The sequence below is a fragment of the Harmonia axyridis genome, chromosome 3 (assembly GCF_914767665.1).
Source record: "Harmonia axyridis chromosome 3, icHarAxyr1.1, whole genome shotgun sequence".
Taxonomy (NCBI): domain Eukaryota; kingdom Metazoa; phylum Arthropoda; class Insecta; order Coleoptera; family Coccinellidae; genus Harmonia; species Harmonia axyridis.
Window position 1 is genome coordinate 35,578,225 of NC_059503.1, and position 19,118 is coordinate 35,597,342.

The following is a 19,118-nucleotide window of genomic DNA, read 5'->3' on the forward strand; positions in this document are numbered from 1 at the left end:
TAGAGAGAGAAATTATCGAAGAAATAAACCGAACACAGATGTTGCTAAACTACCCTGGGTATGAAATGAACCCAAATAAAATTATTTAAAAATTACATTTGTACGTGACATCATAAAATATCTCCAGTAGTTAAAACCGTCTATGTGAATTCGGTTGAGCATTACGAACATTAGTGTAACAGTAGCGTAACAAGCGCTGGGGCTTCTGGTTGAAATGAAATGGTTGCAGTGAAGAAACATAATTAATGTTTAAAATTTGTTGAGTTTGCTTCGTCAGTAATGCAAATGATAATTTAGTTGGGCGATTCAATTTATATCCATATATTTTTAACCTCATTTACAGGACTTATACAAAGTCAATTACCTATAAGCTAGTTTATCGGACATATCGGGAATTCCACAACACTTAAAACACATAAATATGACAAATATGACATCTGTGCGCTTACGAAATTCAAAAATTACTCCTTCCGGAGTTGTTTCTGATAGTGATTGCAATTTTTGATAAAATTTTTAATGTGCATGTTCTTCCTTATTAGATTTCATTTCTTCAAAATGTGATAAAAGTAAATTTCCAATATTCTCTGTATCCAAACAAAGAATTTTTATTAGACTAAATCAACTTGGTTAGCATATATTTTATTCAACTTTGTTACCTGTTATTTATACATTTTTGTTACTCCCATTCATATTTTTGTTTGTTTTCTATGTATCCTTGATATGAATATATGGACGAAACATTAGCTCAGGTTTAGTCCAAATAGGTAACCTGATTTCAATGGTCCTAATCCCCTATATCTATTTTTTACATTTTTCTTTATCAATTTGATTCAACGATCTCATTCAATTAATAAAATTGTCAAATCAAATTGACTGGCTAATGGATATTACGAAATTCCACTCTGGATTCAAGAAATTCCAATACTGAAACTGATGATTTCGTGGAGTTCTATCTACTATTCCTCCTGAAGATTATATATTGTCTGATGAAAAACTACAGTACCCTTTCACAAACACATAAAATTATCTACAAACGGAATAAATTAGTTTTTTCAATTTGGACATTTTCGAAACTCATTGGTGTTTTTGTGAAGTTACGAAAAGCGAAAAATATAAAATAATTGTAAGATTGGACTATTTGAACGACCGCTTTATTGTCATTGAAATTAGTGTACTAATTATCATCAAGATATTCATTTTTTCAATTTTATATAAATATTAATGAAACAATTTGATCAATTGGTGATATTGATCCCAGTTGTCATATATTTCTGTTTAGCTATGATTTGCGGTATTTTTCATGAAATCAACACCAAGGATATTTGTGGCAAACTCCTGCTTTTTGGTTATGGAATTCTTCACATAATCCTCAGCCACTATATCAGGCTTCCACCCCCAATGCAAATCAGCACCAGAATTCACAAGGTGAGAAGTCGATGACCGCCTATAAAGATTTAGCAACTTCAAAAACGATTATTTTCGGAATATTTCCAAATGTATTAATACCTGCATTTTCCATTCAAATTTTCAGTTCTTCCGATTTGGATTCAAATGGTCCCATCCTATTCACAATCAGAAAACTTTTTTGTGAAAAACGTTGGAAAGCACTATTTTGCTGTTCTTTTGCGCAACGAAAAATAGTGCTTTACCCAACTGGTTGCTCAAATAACTATTGTAGAATCAGTTGGGAAACTAAATTAATGCAATTGTGACGTTGGTTGCCCAAAATTTTTTGGTAATTACTTTAAAGATACGGAACTAAACCAGGAAACTGGATCGTATACAAAAGATATTTAACCCCGGTTAAGCTAGCAGAACCACTTTCGAATTCGCGATTTTTTTTTGGCCATATAATGAAATAGAATATTCAATATCAGGAAAATGGATCGTACGAAAAATATTTAACCAGATAGTGAAATGGAATGTTCAAGATCGATAATTCTCAAACATGGATTATGTGATATTAACTGAACTAGTTTCAATTGCTCGAAAACCACTGCATAATACCTTTCTTGTAACGCCACTGTGTGGAAGCAATTCACGTAAACAAAACAAGTGTGAAAGATCTTCTAACGTAAAAGCACAATGTGTTCCTAATTGAACTCCCAAAACCTTAAAGCATTAGATTATTGGTAAAACCAACCCTTGTTATTGGGATTTTATGGTGTCGAAATATTCAACATGTTGTCGGTTTTTTCAGTTGAACTGAATAATGGAGAAAGGGAGATTGTTTTCAAACATTTCCCTACTAATCCCATTGCCCTGAAGGTCATAAATGTAATCTTCTGAACATTTTATGTTTGTGATAATAGAATTGGTGTAGTTTTAATGCGAGGAGTCCCAAAAGAAATTTGAGATTTAAAGGATCGATTAAAAAATGAATCAAACACAAAGTCAGCGCTTTTGAGCACTCGTTTATTAATGCGACAGTTATTCCCTTGAAGGCTACCTAACTTATGACGGAATATATGTGGTCGTATACAGGGTGTAGTTATTTCAGAAAAGTAGCTTATGGTGTATTCTGAGACTGTTGGTTTTAGAGATACAGAGCGATTCATGAAAATTGGTCTGAATTTCTGATAACCATAACTCGGAAATCAGCAGTTCGATTTTGTTTGAATTTTGTGGGTTTGTTCACTACAACTCTTGAAAACTTTTCATGTAATTTTGATATTTCCAGGACCAGGGGAGTACTCATATTATTGAGTATCTTCTTTTGAAGTCCGAAATGTTAATTTCTTACACGTATTAGAGGAATGTCGTTATTGCCATGAAAAAATACATCATTAGTTGTAATGAATTCCGATTTTACTTTGAAGGGCACACTTTTTTCAGATTAGTAGCAAACGAAAGAGTTTATGGTTGACTCAATTTTTTTTTAATACGGTCCTGTTTTTATTTCTTTCGTGATAATATTTGATGTTATCAGCTGAGATTCTTAATTTTATGAATTTTTTTAAACTTTTCTTCATTCTACAACTCTCAGCACATACTGAGTATTGTAACAAGCTGCGTTAAATATTGATTGGAAGTATGCATGATCATACTATGAATAGTCTTTTGAAACTAGATATAATTCAAAACAAAAAGACGTGAACATCTGATAAAATGTAAACTATGAATCTATCAACTTTACAGCAAGAATAAATATTAACAATTACTTTTTTGTGAAAATTTTATTTGTTACCGGTTTCGCGATAAGATGAGATCACATCTTCAGACAAATACTCGCCAAGAGCAATTTTTGGAATTAAATTCGGAGAAGATAATCATCAAATTCATACAGAGCAGTCAAAATCAATAATTATAATTGGTGTTTATTTCCATTCATAACATAGTATTGGTAGAGAGGATGAAAATGAATTTTGGAAATTAAGTCCTTCAATTTCTACATATGTATTTCCTAGATACTCCCAGTCAGATAGTAACTTAAACGACTAAAATATCGAAGAATTAAATTTGATACCTCATAAAATCATCACAGTTTACCATTAGAAACCATTAGAACACGAAAATCAAATTAAAATGTTAGTACGCCTTTTTCATAAAAAACAAAACCTTTTTGCATGAAACACAGCACAAGATTATTCCAGCTGCAAAATCAGATTAACGAATTTGCATTTCCAAAATCAAGATTCGATCGAGATGAAAAATTTCTTATTGATGTAGAATAAGAATATAAAGCTCCGTTCGAAATTTCATGCTGATACATATACCTATTAAGGTGCGCAACGAAAAATAGTGCTTTACCCAACTGGTTGCTCAAATACCTATTGTAGAATCAGTTGAGAAACTAAATTAATTTCAATCATTCTGACGTTGATTGACACAAATTTTTTGGCGAATAATTTAGGTGAATAATTTAGGCGACGTCTTGGTAAATAAGATCATAGCCGTCCGTGATAAGATCTACCGTGTTGTCAATAGATACCGTCCAGGAAACTGGGTCGTACGAAAAATATTTAACCAGATAGTGAAATGGAATGTTCAAGATCGATAATTCTCAAACATGAATTTTGTGATATTAACTGAACTAGTTTCAATTGCTCGAAAATCACTCCATAATACCTTTCTTGTAACGCCACTGTGTGGAAGCCATTCACGTAAACAAAACAAGTGTGAAAGATCTTCTAAGAAAGTAAAAGCACAATGTGTTCCTAATTGAACTCCCAAAACCTTAAACAATTAGATTATTGGTAAAACCAACCCTTGTTATTGGGATTTTATGGTGTCGAAATATTCAACATGTTGTCGGTTTTTTCAGTTGAACTGAATAATGGAGAAAGGAAGGTTGTTTTCAAACATTTCCCTACTGATCCCATTGCCCTGAAGGTCATAAACGTAATCTTCTGAACATTTTGTGTTTGTGACAATGGAATTGGTGTAGTTTTAAATACCTATGAGAAGTTCCAATAAAAATTTGAGATTTATAGGATCGATTAGAAACAAGGCAAAAACTGAGGTGAAGATGTCAGCCGCATTTGAGCGCTCGTTTATCAATGCGTTAATTGCACCCTTGGAGACTACCTAACTTGTATAGGTATAAATGTGGCCGGCAAGGGTGCTAAATGACAAGCGCTCAAAAGCTCTTGATCTCACGTCAGTGCTCACCTCATTTTTTGGAATGACTATTCTATAGATCCTATACGCAAAATTTCAACCAGTTGGATCTGCTTTCACTGAAATATTAGGGTATTTAAATCTCGTGCTTGTAATTAATAAACCACAAGTAATCATAGCTTGACAACTGGTTTTCACCAGCAAGAAAGGAACAGGAACCCTTATTAAATTTGCCAACGTTTCGAATCTTTTTTGATTCTTCATCAGGGCTACAGAAAATAAAAAAAATAATAACAAATATCTTAGTAATTTTTTTTTATCATTTGTAGACTTGATAAAGAATCGATGAAGATTTGAAACGTAGGTAAAATTCAATAAAAGATTTTGTTCCTTTCTTGCTGTTTCACCAGTCCTCAAGCTGTGATTACTTGTGGTTGATTGAAATATCACGCTTTTTTTAGATATGGTTCCTATGGTTCTGATTGCGCTATCAGCCCGAAATTTTGCACTAAACAGGACATGGTTATCTTTATAACCATGCTAAATTGAATTGAATTTTCAATCACGGAAATATTGGGTACCTATTTGTTTTCAATGTTCTTCATAAATTTTCTAATGTTGTAATCCTATGCTCAGATCGAATTTTCTATTGAACTGTTATTTCATATCGACACTCATAATCTTAAATACGTCGTTTATGTGATCAGAAAATATTGGGTATTTTTTCTTCATGGATTCTCTATGGTTCTAGATAAAAAATCGACATGAAATTTTGCAAGTTTTGAAAATACATTCTACATCTTATTCCTCGTGTCAATGACCATAAGTGTTGAGACACGTAAATTAAATAAATAAATAATTCTACATGCTCATTTTCTTCTCGATCGAATTATGCAGTCTACAAATTAACAAGAGACCAAAATTTCAAACGGTCATATTTACGGAACACCTAATGTGATTTTGTCCATTAATAACAAATATCCAAAGTCGAACTCATCGCACCTACGAATTTCTAAATTTCTAGGTCCTTCCTACGGCAAACATTATTGTTTGAGATCATTTTTGCTCATAATTGAGAAAGTACAGTCATTCTGATGAAATGATAGAGCAATTAGTCCAGAAAACAGGTGTAGGTATACCAACAAAAGTTTTATCAATAATCAAAGTATGAAATTTGGTAATTCATATCTTAAAAATTTGTAATATAGGTATTCCAAGACCAACAAGCGAGAAAAAACAAAAATATGTGAAAAAGTGGAAATAAGTAAATACTTTATTTTATTTACATAACAAACACATAACTTCAATAAACTAGGAAGCAAAAATCGAAGAACAGTATATATTTAGAATATTATTATATATAGTATAATAAAAATATTATTTTCATTTGTCAGTATGTACTTCACCGTAGTACTCTTTATTCAGGATTTAATTAATTTAATATGCATAGAATCCACTACAAAATTTGATTGAATTTGATTCAATTGATTTATGTTTGTGTGTTTGTTTATGCAGAGTGTTCCTTAATTGGAGGTACAAAATAAATTGAAAGATTCCTTAGATAATTGAAAAAAAGTTCTATGAACATCGACCCTTTCTTCTCAAAATACAGGTTATTAAATTTAAATTTTTTCTCCTGATAGCATCTGTAATTTAAAGGATATTTAACTGAAATTTTGGAATAGATGATGCAAATTGGGTTTCATTTCACGTTATATGCTAATTTCAATTGCAGATCTACTGGGTGATATTTTTGCTAGAGCTGTGCCCGCTTTTTTCCTTTAGAACTTTTTCACGGCCCACTGGTAGTTGTAAAGAGAATCTTTGGTTCGATACTAATCTTTTTTGTTTCCTATAGTTTTTTAGTATCTGCTACCGATTTCGAACTCAAACGCTTATCTCGAAATCCTCAGGAAAACCCAAATCATCATAAAAATCTAGTTAGTAAGTTGTGAACAATAAACTAATTATTAATTTCAGTGTTTATTTTGCCGATCGGCAGTAATGATTCATAAAGTTTTGATTAACTCGTATAAAAGTATAAAAAGATATAGACTACAAGAAACACCCTGCATTTTCAAAACAAAATTTGCGGCCCAATTTTTATAGGCCATTCTTTTCCTAAAATTATCCAAGGACTATTTCATTTTCATTTATACCTTCAATTAAAGAACACCCGGTGTATGAAATATGTTGTGATTAATGAAAAGTTTGCTTTTATTCTTTGTATTGATAAAATTTGAAGGTCTTTGTGAAATCAGTTTTTCTAATAGGTCAAAGGGATTACCATATTGCAAAGATTATGAAACAATGATCTAGAATAATTCTATTGTTTTTCAAATTGTGAGATAACGAGTTGAAAATAGAGAAGATAAAAAACACAGCAATATAAAATTGACTTTACTTTTCCCATTTATATTAGTGTTATTATATAATTTCTTCCTAGATAATACAACATTCTACTGAAATAAAGGTAATAATAAATTTAGGAAAGCACTGTTCGTTAATCCATGCTCTAACTACACCCTTGGAAACCATATACCTAATAGTATTATGTGGTGTCAAAATTGAAATTGATGCTAGAAAGAACTATCATTCAAAAGCTTTTAACTTCACTTCAATGTTCTTCTATTTTTTTAATTCAATCAGTCTTTTTGCCTTTGTGTGAAATTCCTAATGTTCGGAAAAAAAACAAGAATTGTCCAATCCCAACTGTCCGAAGTACCAACCATACCTGATGCAACCAATCGCAAAAAAGAAACTCAAACCACCCAATAAAAAGTAACTACCCCACCTAATTGTCTGTTTCTGCGAGGGCCTTATAAACTATTTTCAACACAAAAACTTTATAGTCTCACTCGCCGACAGTTACAGCTGTAGATTTGTTTTGATAGCTGGTTAAGTGACGAAAACATCGAATAAAATGAAGTCTTACCTAAACGACATGAAAGTTGATAATCTCCGAGGCCAGCGAATTTTAAAATCGTTCTCAACATCTGAAGATGAACCAAGGGTCGAACTTTTTGCTAAAAATATTCCTCAAAATCTGGACGAAGATGACATAGTGCCATTTTTCGAGCGTGTAGGACCTTTACATTGTTTGAGATTAATGATGGACCATAACAACGAAGGTAATAGAGGTTTCGTTTATGTTACTTACCTCAACAATAAAGTTGCGCATTTGGCTGTGAAATATTTGGACGGTAGAGAAATCGCTCCAGGTTACCCCGTTAAGGTGTCAATTTCCATGAACAACTGTAGAATATTTGTTGGCGGAATACCAGTTCAAAAAACGAAAGATGAGGTTTGGCTGGAGCTGGCCAAGAAAGGAATAACAGGAATAGTAGATGTCATCATGTATAGATCCTACTCCAACAGGTCTGAGAACAGAGGGTTCGTATTTGTGGAATTTCCGACACATCAGTATGCTGCAAAGATGAGAAACAAAATGATGAATATGTGTCTTTGGAATAAAGAAGTTATCGTTGATTGGTCTGTAGCAGAACCTGTGGTATGTGAAGAAGATATGAAGAAGGTACGTATATCATCAGTAGATCAATCATTTTTTATCGTTCCTACCTATATTTTAGATCTCGATTAGTCGTTTTCATTTCATGAATTACGAGTGAATTACTGAAAAATTCATATTCTTAATCTAAATTTACGGCTTTCTTTCGTTTTTTTCCTTATCGAAATCATTACCGAGAAATGGATTTGATTTTTTTTGTTATATATTATCATATATTATATAATGATAATAGTTTATTAAAAATAAACATTGTTCGCAGAGGCAAGAGGCTGTACGCGTATAGGTATTAAATAGGGTAAATGCACTGGTTCTCGACCAGTTAACAGAAACATCGATTTCGAGCACGATTTTTTCACACATAAACTTATAAAATTTTAATGGTGTTGCTGTTCATCGATTCTTTGGCGAGTTTTTTAAATGATTTTTCATATAATTTTAAGCGTTCTTTACGCATTTAACCTTTGAAATGTGAAAACATATAGAAAATCTCAATAATCTTCGGTTTTCGACCACGCCGCAGAGTTCTAGACCATTTTTGTGTTAGTTTTCGACCACTAATAATAGTGGCCGCTCCACTTGAAAATTTTATAAAAAACTTAAGAGCAAGATGAGTGATTAGTACTTACTTTCATACCGTACCATTGACATTACTATCTATCACTCAGATAAGTTTCAGATGAGGTTATCAAGTAAGAAACACTCGGAACGTAAAAAAAATTATTTTGCAAAAGTTTCCACTTTCTATAAATATTTCAAAATAGCAACTCATACAACATTATTTGGTTATTTTGCTCTTAATATCTATTTAGAAACTAATGAGTAAATAAAATATAAAACACCGACCACCAGTGGTCGAGAATTAAGTACAATCAAATTGGTTCTCGACCGCGAATAAATAAAGGGTAGAAATAAGTTTCAACGGTAATTCGGTGGTCGCAAACTAATATTCAGAAAGTAGATATATAAATGAATCAGGGTATCGAAAAAAAACGAAAATGATCCAACAGAAATATATCTGTTGAAATAAACAATTATTGAAGTAACATATTGGTTCTCGACCACTTTGGTCGAGAAATAAAAGATATAAATTTTCCAATATCAGTTCGCGACCACCGAATATTGAACAAAAAAATATACATTTATTTGCTTTTTGATTGAAATACACTCAAAAATATATCCTATAGTTGATATGGAACAAAATATATACACATAATTAATTTAAAATAAGAAATAATTACTATTTTCTGGTCATATATCACAAAGCACTTTTCTAAGAGAGGACGAGAAAGAACCCTTTTCTATGATAGACGATTATAAATTAATTTTTAGCGCGAAAACTTTGACCTATACCACTACTATGCAAACTATCTTGGAAGGGTAGAACGGTCGAGAACACGTAACTCGAAAAAATTTTGCACTACATGATATATTTTTATTATTATTTTATCTCAAATCACGGAATGGTCGAGAACCAGTGCCGGTCGGATAACCAGTGCATTTACTCTATTATACTTAAAATGAATTTTAAAGGCAACTAACAATCGTTGGTTTTCGCTAAATTGATATATCTTCTGTGATGGAATCAAACTAATTTATAATCGATTGATAAGTTAATAAACAATAGCCCTCCATTTCTCTCTCAATAGTACCTTTAAATTAATAGGATCCAGGTTTCGAGTGATTAACATATTCATGATATAAGCATAGGTTCGATTTTTCATTATTTTAAATTATGTTAAAATTATCTACTGTAATTTATTTGGAACAATTTTTCTTTCAAATAATTTCTGAAATTTGAAAGTCATCGAAGATAATAAAATCATCTGATCGGCTCAAAGTCCGAATATAACAGACATTATGACGAAATGAAAGATCGAGGGCTTGAAAAAAATTCAACTAAAAATATTTTTTAATTTGATTCATACACAAATTTGAATTATCAGTGTTTCCAAACACCTAAGAAAAATTTAAAATTTAATACTATATTATACATTTTTAGGTCAAAATTCTCCACCTCAGTAACCTTCCGGTTATGGAATCACGAGAGTATCTGAAAGCAGTAATTGGGAGTTATGTCAAACCTGAGTTCATAGAAAAAGTTTATAAATTCAAGAATTATGCTTTCATCCACTTGGTTTCAAGAGAAATAGCACTGGAGCTTTTGTTTTCTTTGAAAGGTGAGTTTTTGAGTGAACCATTTAAACTTCTATTGCTACTTGATATTTTTAATTCTTGCTTTGTTGGACATACTCTGGATTTGCTAACATAAAACATACAAAGTAAAATTCCCAGTGCAACGATTAATGACCCATTTGTGAGAATAAAAGCACAATAATTTTTTTCACTAATTTATTTTTTCCAGAACATTATCGAAATACTCCTGTTGAAGTTGTTTTCGCTAAGCCGAGCACTGAGTATACAAAACCAGAGTATCGTAAAAGAATGTTGTAAGTATAATACAATCACCTCCTTCAGCAAATACCTTCTTTAATTTTACTTCGATTCCATTCAATTATTTAGACCCCATAATGGGAACCCTGAGAACTATTAGACTTAGAGAAAAGAATTTTGAACGACTCCGGTCTCTTTTTTCGAAATAATAAGATATCAGAAAACATATCATAGATATCTTGATTCGTTCTAGAGTTACAGAGCATTTCTGAAAAATGACTGTTTCAAATATTGTATTGGTTTCAAATTCTTGGTTTCTGTTCGAGATATTGAAAACATTTTTTAACGCAGTTTTTCGTCTGCAGATTTGTCGAAAAGCGTGTCCTTATCATTTTTCAAAAATGTCATCCGTTTCAAAAATATTAAGTTTTTCAACTTCATTCTTGAAATGAGACTCTACATGTATATAAATATTCTTTCATTTATTTCGAGATCTAATTCATTTTGTGTTCATTGCATAATTGTGATCAAGTTATATAAATGTTGTGCCATTTGATTAGAAATTAATTATCGTTTTAGGGATATAGAGGAGAGTTTGTGTTTTTAAATGTGACACCACATATACGACTTCATTAAAATAATGAAATAGACACAAAATTGATTAAATCTTGAAATAAATGAAAAATATTTATATTTTGGGTGTCCAATTTCAAGAATGAAGTCGAAAACTCAATATTTTTGAAATACCGATAACGGGATGCTTTTCGACAAATATGCGGCAAACTGCTTTAGTGCCTAGAAAAATATTGGGTGTCCCATTTAAGAAACACCATATCTCTAAAACAATAATTGATTTATATGATCTGTTACGAGTTTCATATAAACTATGAAAATTAAAAATATCTCGAACAGAAACCATGTAATTTAAGAACGAATCAATATATCTATGATCGGCTTTTCGGTATATTATTATTTCGAAAAAAATAATCAGGGGTCCTTGAGAATTTTTTCTCCAATTCTTATAGTTCTCGTTATGCTTTCTGTGAGCATTGAATTCGGGACACCTGTACACAGTGATGTACCCAAGGGGGCGGATAAGGGGATATATCCCCCCCAGAAGGAATATCCATTATATGTAACAACCTTATATATCACAATCTTATTATGAATGCGCAAAATTCTTTGGAAAACTTCTTCAAAAGAAGGAAAATTTGAACATTTTTTTTCTTTATCCCCCCCCAAGGCTTATGTCTGGGTACGCCACTGCCTGTACATGCAATAGCGGTCTCGCAAAACTTTGATTGTGGTCAAATTACTTTTATGTTTTCAGTTTTTGGAATGCTTCACCTATTCAAAAAATGTTGACCGCGTCAAAATTATTGAAAAAGAGGAAAACATTGACAGGAGCTTTCAAATGCTGCCACATTCATGCTCCAATCGTGTCCTTGGAGCTTTTGGCTTCACGTCAGTGCGCTTTCCACTTTTTTTATAATTCTTAGGACGCAATCATCACGAAACTTCGCATAAAATTGAAATTGTTATTTTATTAATTTTTTTATTTTTATTTTTTTACTCTGGAGAATGTTTTAATTTTGGTCAATAAACTTATAATAATAATAATATTAACAGAATCTCAGCTAGGTCTGACTTGTTGCAACGGAATTTTAAGGTTATATTTTTTTCAATATTCTGCTTAACAGAGGTCTATATCGTTTCAGGAATCAGTTCAAGAATTAGTACGCTTTATTTTACTCTAAAGATCATCGATTTAGATGAAGTTTTCACCATTGTTCATTTTGAAAAGTTCATCATTGCGGAAAGTCCTTTTTATAAATTTTTTGGAATGGAAAAAAAATAAGTTTTTTTTTTGAATAATAAATATAGGTATGATATAACTTTCCCAACAAACATTTATTTTTAAATGAATTTTCACATAAAATATTATACATAAAGTCTCATCGAAGGCTGAAAATGCGTGTCTCCTAAAATTAAAAATAAAGACGTAAAAATGTATTTTGAATTCTTCATGTACTAGAGGAGACAGGAGTAGTTGAACTTTGGCAGATCACGAGAAAGTCACGTGGTTTAACTCCTCTTAATTTTCTTTGGTACTGATATTGCTATTAACACGAAAAAAATAATGGTTGTTCACCCGATCAGTTCATCAACCATAAAAATATTGAATTTTCGCTACGTATTTCTCTTGATTTCGTATTTTCTTTAACTGTGCCTTCTGTTTTGAATCTGTTTTTACATGAATAATTAATTGTAATGTTTATAAATGGTGATTTTAACTGTTTTGCAGAATTATATTATGATTTTCAATTTTTAACATATTTGGGTTTCATCGATATTTTGACCATTAGTTATCAATCTGTAAATATTGATGGAAATTAATATTTTATTTTATGTAATTTAATAAATATAATCCATTTTCTGAAGGACAAAAGCTGGATGGAGTGATCGAAAACTAGAGAGTATAATGTCCTCTCAAGACCAGCGGAAATCACATGGCTTTGCAAAGGAGAATTCGATGTTTCTTCCTCGGTTATCTACTCCCCCATCAGTGATGACAGATTTTGAAAAACTTAGCAGGGAATTAAGTAAATATCTGAATATTAATGATTCGAATGACTCTGGAAATTGGTCTGAAATCGAACACAGTGATTTCTTCAGATCTTCTGCTTCCTCACGAAACATCTTGCTTAATCGAGTTGATGATTCAAGGAAGAGAGATATGTTAGGGGTACATGAGAGGTCATCATCTTTGGAACCAAAATTAGTACCAAGTTCAATATCAGAATTTCAGCAATGGCCATTACTACCACGAACAGAAAGGGCGATTCCAGAGAAACTGCCTAAGAAAGCGGAATTTCAGTTTGAAGAACCGAAATTTAGAGAAGAAGACAAAGAAAATTGGCCGCGCTGGGACCATTTACGTTCGAACACATCTCCTTTCCGATCAGATCTGAACAACGGAAGAGATGCCGAATATAAATATACTTGGCCAACTTTTCCCTGCTCCTGGGTAAGAATATAATGGAAAATTTTCCAATTCTTTAAATTGTGTTTTTCAATTTGTTCGAAATTTTTTTGGAGGTGAATTTCGAAAAACCGACCTCATAAAGAAATATTTCATTCGTAAGTCGAATCAGATACCCAAAGCACAAATTTTGAATGGAAACAACAAGTCCACCAATAAACGAATCCGACTAGGAAGTTATATATAACCATTCCAATTTTTTTTCTGGTAATTTCAGAACTTCGAATTTCGTCTTGATTTTCATCAAAAACGGATAAAATTTTCGAAACAAAAAAAAAAGAGATTTTTCAATACAAATTTTCTTTCGATTGTCGAATATTTCAATTAAAATACCAATTGATTTTTCAGAGTTCCAGCAGCAAAATTCCAGATTCATCGGATCAATTTTAAATTGAGAACAATTTAAAAAATAACCCCTGAAAGATGAAAGTACTGAATCCAATTATTTGCCAACAATTCTTCCAATTGATTATTTTCGTTGTGATTCAATTTACTCTTAACATCATTAATTTGCCCCTAGATTTTTAGGATTTTATATAGGTAGATCTCTTGATTAAAATTTTCATAGATGTCGTTAGATTCAATTGTTTGAATAATTTAGATGAGTTTACATTTGTGAAATTTTATGCTACCAAAATGTACGGATAGGTATCAATTGAAATGAATTTTTGCCATAAAATAGCCAATATAATTTCATACCACTATAAATGTGAATTTTTCAAATTGGAGTTGATTTGGAACTTCTTATAGTTCATTTAAAACTAGTTAATTAGTTTTTGATTGATTTTGTATCATTTATGAATTTCTGAGAGATTTGGAAATTCTTTTATACTATCCATTATTAACTGTTTGTTTATTTTATATATTATATTGTATATTATTACATTTCTTTGTTTACTTCAGTGTAGTTAAATTTTACTTGTTTTTGATATTTTATATAATAAATGATAATGTGTTGCACGTACCTAAATTATTTATATATTCCTTCATCCTTTCAACTTATTTACATTTCTCTTCAAACACACTATCTCTTGAAATCTCCAAAAAGGATCCTTATGACCAGTGACGGCTCGTCAGGGTCGGCAGGGTCGGCCGGGCCGACCCAAAAATTATCGGGAAATAGAAAATAATTCTAGATATTCAATTCATTCAAACTCAATCGGAGTTATCGATTTCGATATCCAAATTTCCTCGGTAATGAATATTTCCACTCAGAACAGGAAAATATAGCTTATACCGGCCAATATTTTCTTTCGGACCCACCTAATATTCGATTTCCAAAGCATCCAGCGTTGTTATTCCCTTTCATAAATTGTAACAAACCACAATCGTAAATGGTTACTTTTCGTAACATCACCCCAAACAGGTTATTCCAGAATTGTACGTAACACCGTGACATTAGGTCTGAAATGTAACACAAATGTTACAATTATACAATTGCAACCCCTGGAATGTCACTGAAAGCATCTCATCACGTTAGGTCGGCCAAGAGCCGATGGCGGAACCAGCGCTACCGAGAGCGCTACGTAAAGGAAAAGATACTACGACATACGCCCAGAATACGACCACTCAATAGAACGGCACAACAACTCGATGTAAGGTCGCTTCCCAATACACAGGGTCGGCTAGCCGGTTATCGTATTGCAGAGCGTCAAGCAGCAACTTTTCACAGTTTATTTCAAATATTTGATAATTAAATGAATGGTTAATTTATGTATTTATTTATATTTTTATTAAATTATGAGACATTATGTCTTAATCAGAAAAGAACTCATTTATGCCGTTCGATAGTAGCTATTGATTTTCAGATCATGAAAATATAATTAATATATTCAAATGAATGGTTAATTATGGGATATTACATCTCAATCAGAAAAGAACTTATTTATGCCGTTCGATAGTAGTTAGGTATTGATTTTCTGATCATGAAAATATAATTAATATATTCCTAACTTCGAAAACATCCTGATTTCAAAAGTTCTGTAATTTCGAGGGAGAAAATTCGCGAGGAAATAAATAATTCTGCGTGCTTTTCTTGGGAAATAGACGAAACAACGGATGTTAAATGTTTTTGTCAGATGTCAGTAATTTTCCGCTTCGTTCGAGAAGGTAAAATATCCGAACGATTTTGGGGTTTTTTCGATGTTAGTAAAGGTCGAACCGCGAATGATATTTTCAATACCTTGTTGGACAATTTTGAAGATTTCAATTTAGCGACTAAATTAGTAGGTCAAACATATGACGGGGCAGCTGTGATGGCGGGGGAAATTAATGGGTTACAAGCGCGAATAAAAACAATTGCTCCTCAAGCACTATTCACGCACTGTTATGCACATAAATTGAATTTAGTGTTACAAGATTCGACCAAGAAAATCAATGAGTATAGCGTGTTTTTTTCGAATCTTTCAGGATTTTCGTCGTTTTTCACTGAATCAAGTAAACGCACTAATATTCTAGACGAAATTTGCAAAAAAAGATTACCCTCTAGCTCGGAAACTCATTGGAATTTCAAATCTCGCGCTGTAAAAACAATATTCGATAAGAGATAAGAATTAATTGAAGTTTTTGATCATATCAGCGACAATTTAGATGAATGGGATGATATTACAATACGTGAAGCTACCGGTCTGAGGAAAATGTTGAATGATTTCGAATTTTTGTTCATTCTCCACTCTTTTAATTTGATTTTACATACACAGATCCCGTTTTTTCTATAATCCAGCATAAGTTATCAGATATAACTTATTGCAACGCCAGAATCACTTCTTTATTATCGACTCTGAAAAAATTTCGCACAGAAGATGAGTATTTCATTCGCTTATATTCAGAAGTAGAAAAACTCCCAGAAGTAACGCCACCGAGTGCTAGACGTCGAAAACGTAAAATAGATTCCGAAATTCAGCTCACGGATAATTCCTCAATGAAACGGCTTTTTTGTGAAATTCTGGATTTAATTATAACATTTCATCACTTCATTTTTTGGAACTAATGAATTTTAATAAATTTGATATATACGTTCGTAATTTTCCGGAGTGTGGCCGACCCACATCTCGAGGGCACGAGCCGTCACTGCTTATGACAGGTGTAACAAGCTGTTTCGGTAGAAAATGCTAATAAAAAAATATTTCCTGCAAACAATAACCCTTTTCACTTCAGGGATAAACATTATTTGAAGAAATTATTCTTTCTGCAATAATTCCAGAATTACCTAAGATATTCCGAGGTGACTATGAACATTTTCAGTAGGATAGATAAAAAATTATTCGATATTACGTCTCCAATTTGAACGCTAATGGTATCTTCGCAAATCTTTCGGAGGAATTGAAATTCCTGAAGATTATTTTTCAAAAATGGTGTTCTTAGTCGGATACTCTACTTAAACCAAATCGTTTTAGGAAAGAATAACAACGAAAATCAAAGTAAATGTGTCAAATGAAGTAATAATCTTGTTTTTGATACAAGGTAACATTCTGAATTGTTGGCAACAGTAGGGCAAGCAAATATCCCCAGATTTATGAACCCTTCTATCCAACAATAAATGTCAGTAGGCGCCAAAATCTCACTAGGTGAATAATCAAACCATACCTAAATCGTATGGACATTATTAAATAATTTAAAAAATGAGGAATGCACTGAAGTGAAATATTTTTCGTTTTTCAGAAATAATGTACCTAATCGAGAAACAATACCATTCATAAATATATACTCTATGGCACAGTGGCGTCACTAGAGTAGTCTCATAGGTGGTTACCCCCCCCCCCTTTCGAAAACGCAAAATCTTCCAATTGTTTATAAAATTTTATTTGACTGACATACGTCGAAACCGTTTGTTTATTCTTTACTTTGGCTAACTATTTTAAAAATATATTTTATTAATTGTATGATGAGACGTTCCGAAACGTTGGCAAAATCATAGTTGATTATTAATTTTTTCGGTCCAAATTCCTGTGATAAATTGCTCAATTTTAGACATGGACGTGAATACTACAGAATAAAATTTGATTTTTCTAAATTTTAACTTGCATTCTTTATTTCTTTTTATAAAGAGGTGGAAGTTTATGTCCCCCTCCTTCCTCGTTACTCCTATACAGTGTGTCATAAGAGGTATGGTCCGTGTCTGGGACTTTTTTGCCTTTTGGTATTCGAATATTCGTTCTCAAGTTCATTCGATTTTTCGAATAAAATATTCGAATAAATATTCATGCTTGATTATTCATTGATAGTCATGAATATTCAACTATTCATTGAATATTCAATGAGTATTCTCTGAAAAGGTATTCGTTGATTATTCAATGAATATTCAATAAATATTCAATTTTTATTCAGTTAATATTTATTCGAATATTTGTTACGGTTTGAATTTGAATTTAATTATTTACAGTATTCCTTATAATTTGTTCCTGTGGTTAATGATTTCTGTAACAGGAGGTATGTTGCATTGCCGGTAGATGTCATGTTATAGCGTTAAATTCAAACTTGCATTTAAAACACAAAAAGTAACATCAACACGTTCAGTTTTTTCATTCATTTTTTTGTATCTCGGTTATCATTCAATTTGAGTTCTTTTGAAAATGCATTTCGAATATCGTTCTTTTTCCATCGTAGCCTCTCACAGAGTAACGACGAAATTTTGGCGAGCAGTAGAGTTTAAAGTCGGCATTTTTTGAAATTTATTATGGTAGCTGAATTAATTTTTCTGCTAAGGCAATAATCAATTTAATTTGGATAGCCTAGTCAAATCAAGTATTTATTTTGTGAGCTACAATTGAGTGAAAATCCTCGACAACGAGGGTAAGTTACCTTGTGATCAATTTGAATTGAATTTTAAAGTAATACATACTTTTTTCTGTCATTCTTAGATTTTTATTATATGGTAATTTTTTTTCTATTGGACGTATTGGTATCATTCAAGATCTTCACGAAAATTGCGAGTTAATGGTGCATACCTCCTGGGAAAATTGTTCAATTGGTCCTACATTTGTTGCTAGAGATTTTCATACCGTTTCATTTTGAGTCACTTGGTACAGTTGGCTTGGGGAGGAGATTCACCCTAATTTTAAGATAAGTTCCTTCTCATGGTTTTTTTTTCTTCATTGTTGATTAGATACAATTTTGGATATAATATTAAATTCACCTTTGGCACATTTCCTTTTCTAAATTTTTATTATATTTTCTGATATTAACATTACCAATATTTAAATATTGTAATTTTCACATTATATTCAGTATATTTAATATTCCAGATTTGTATTCGCAGTTCTCAAAGTTTAGTACTCATAATTTCATATTGTCTTATATTTCAACTTATCCAAATTGAGTATCTTTTTTTAAATTTTCTTAATCGTATATTTTTCCAAATTCAACTTCATCCTTATTCTTAGAGATTACATTCCATATTAGCTTGATACTTTAAATTTTTCATTATTCACATTTTGACTGCTTTAACTAGAACTTCATTATCTAAATTACTCATTAGTGTATAATTGTCCTAAGTGCACGGTATTGCAATCTTTCGATTCAGTCTATTAGAACTAAGAATTATATATTTGTAAGAAACTTATTAGATTATAGTTATTGTTATTTCAGATTTAAAAA

At 31.5% G+C, this 19,118-nt stretch overlaps 1 protein-coding gene and 1 long non-coding RNA gene across 2 annotated transcripts; both read left to right on the plus strand.

The window, feature by feature from the left end:
* Positions 1-7,504: 7,504 nt before the first annotated feature.
* On the plus strand, positions 7,505-16,365 carry LOC123675281 (probable RNA-binding protein 46; the record flags this gene model as incomplete). Its single annotated transcript, XM_045610624.1, has 4 exons — positions 7,505-8,095; positions 10,089-10,266; positions 10,452-10,523; positions 16,352-16,365. Coding segments are annotated over exons 1-4 (855 nt in total), but the record flags the coding sequence as incomplete, so codon positions are not given.
* Positions 16,366-17,875: 1,510 nt separating this feature from the next.
* Positions 17,876-19,118, plus strand: LOC123675056. The gene is made up of 2 exons (XR_006746750.1): positions 17,876-18,314; positions 18,383-19,118. It is a non-coding gene; the product is annotated as an uncharacterized LOC123675056 (long non-coding RNA).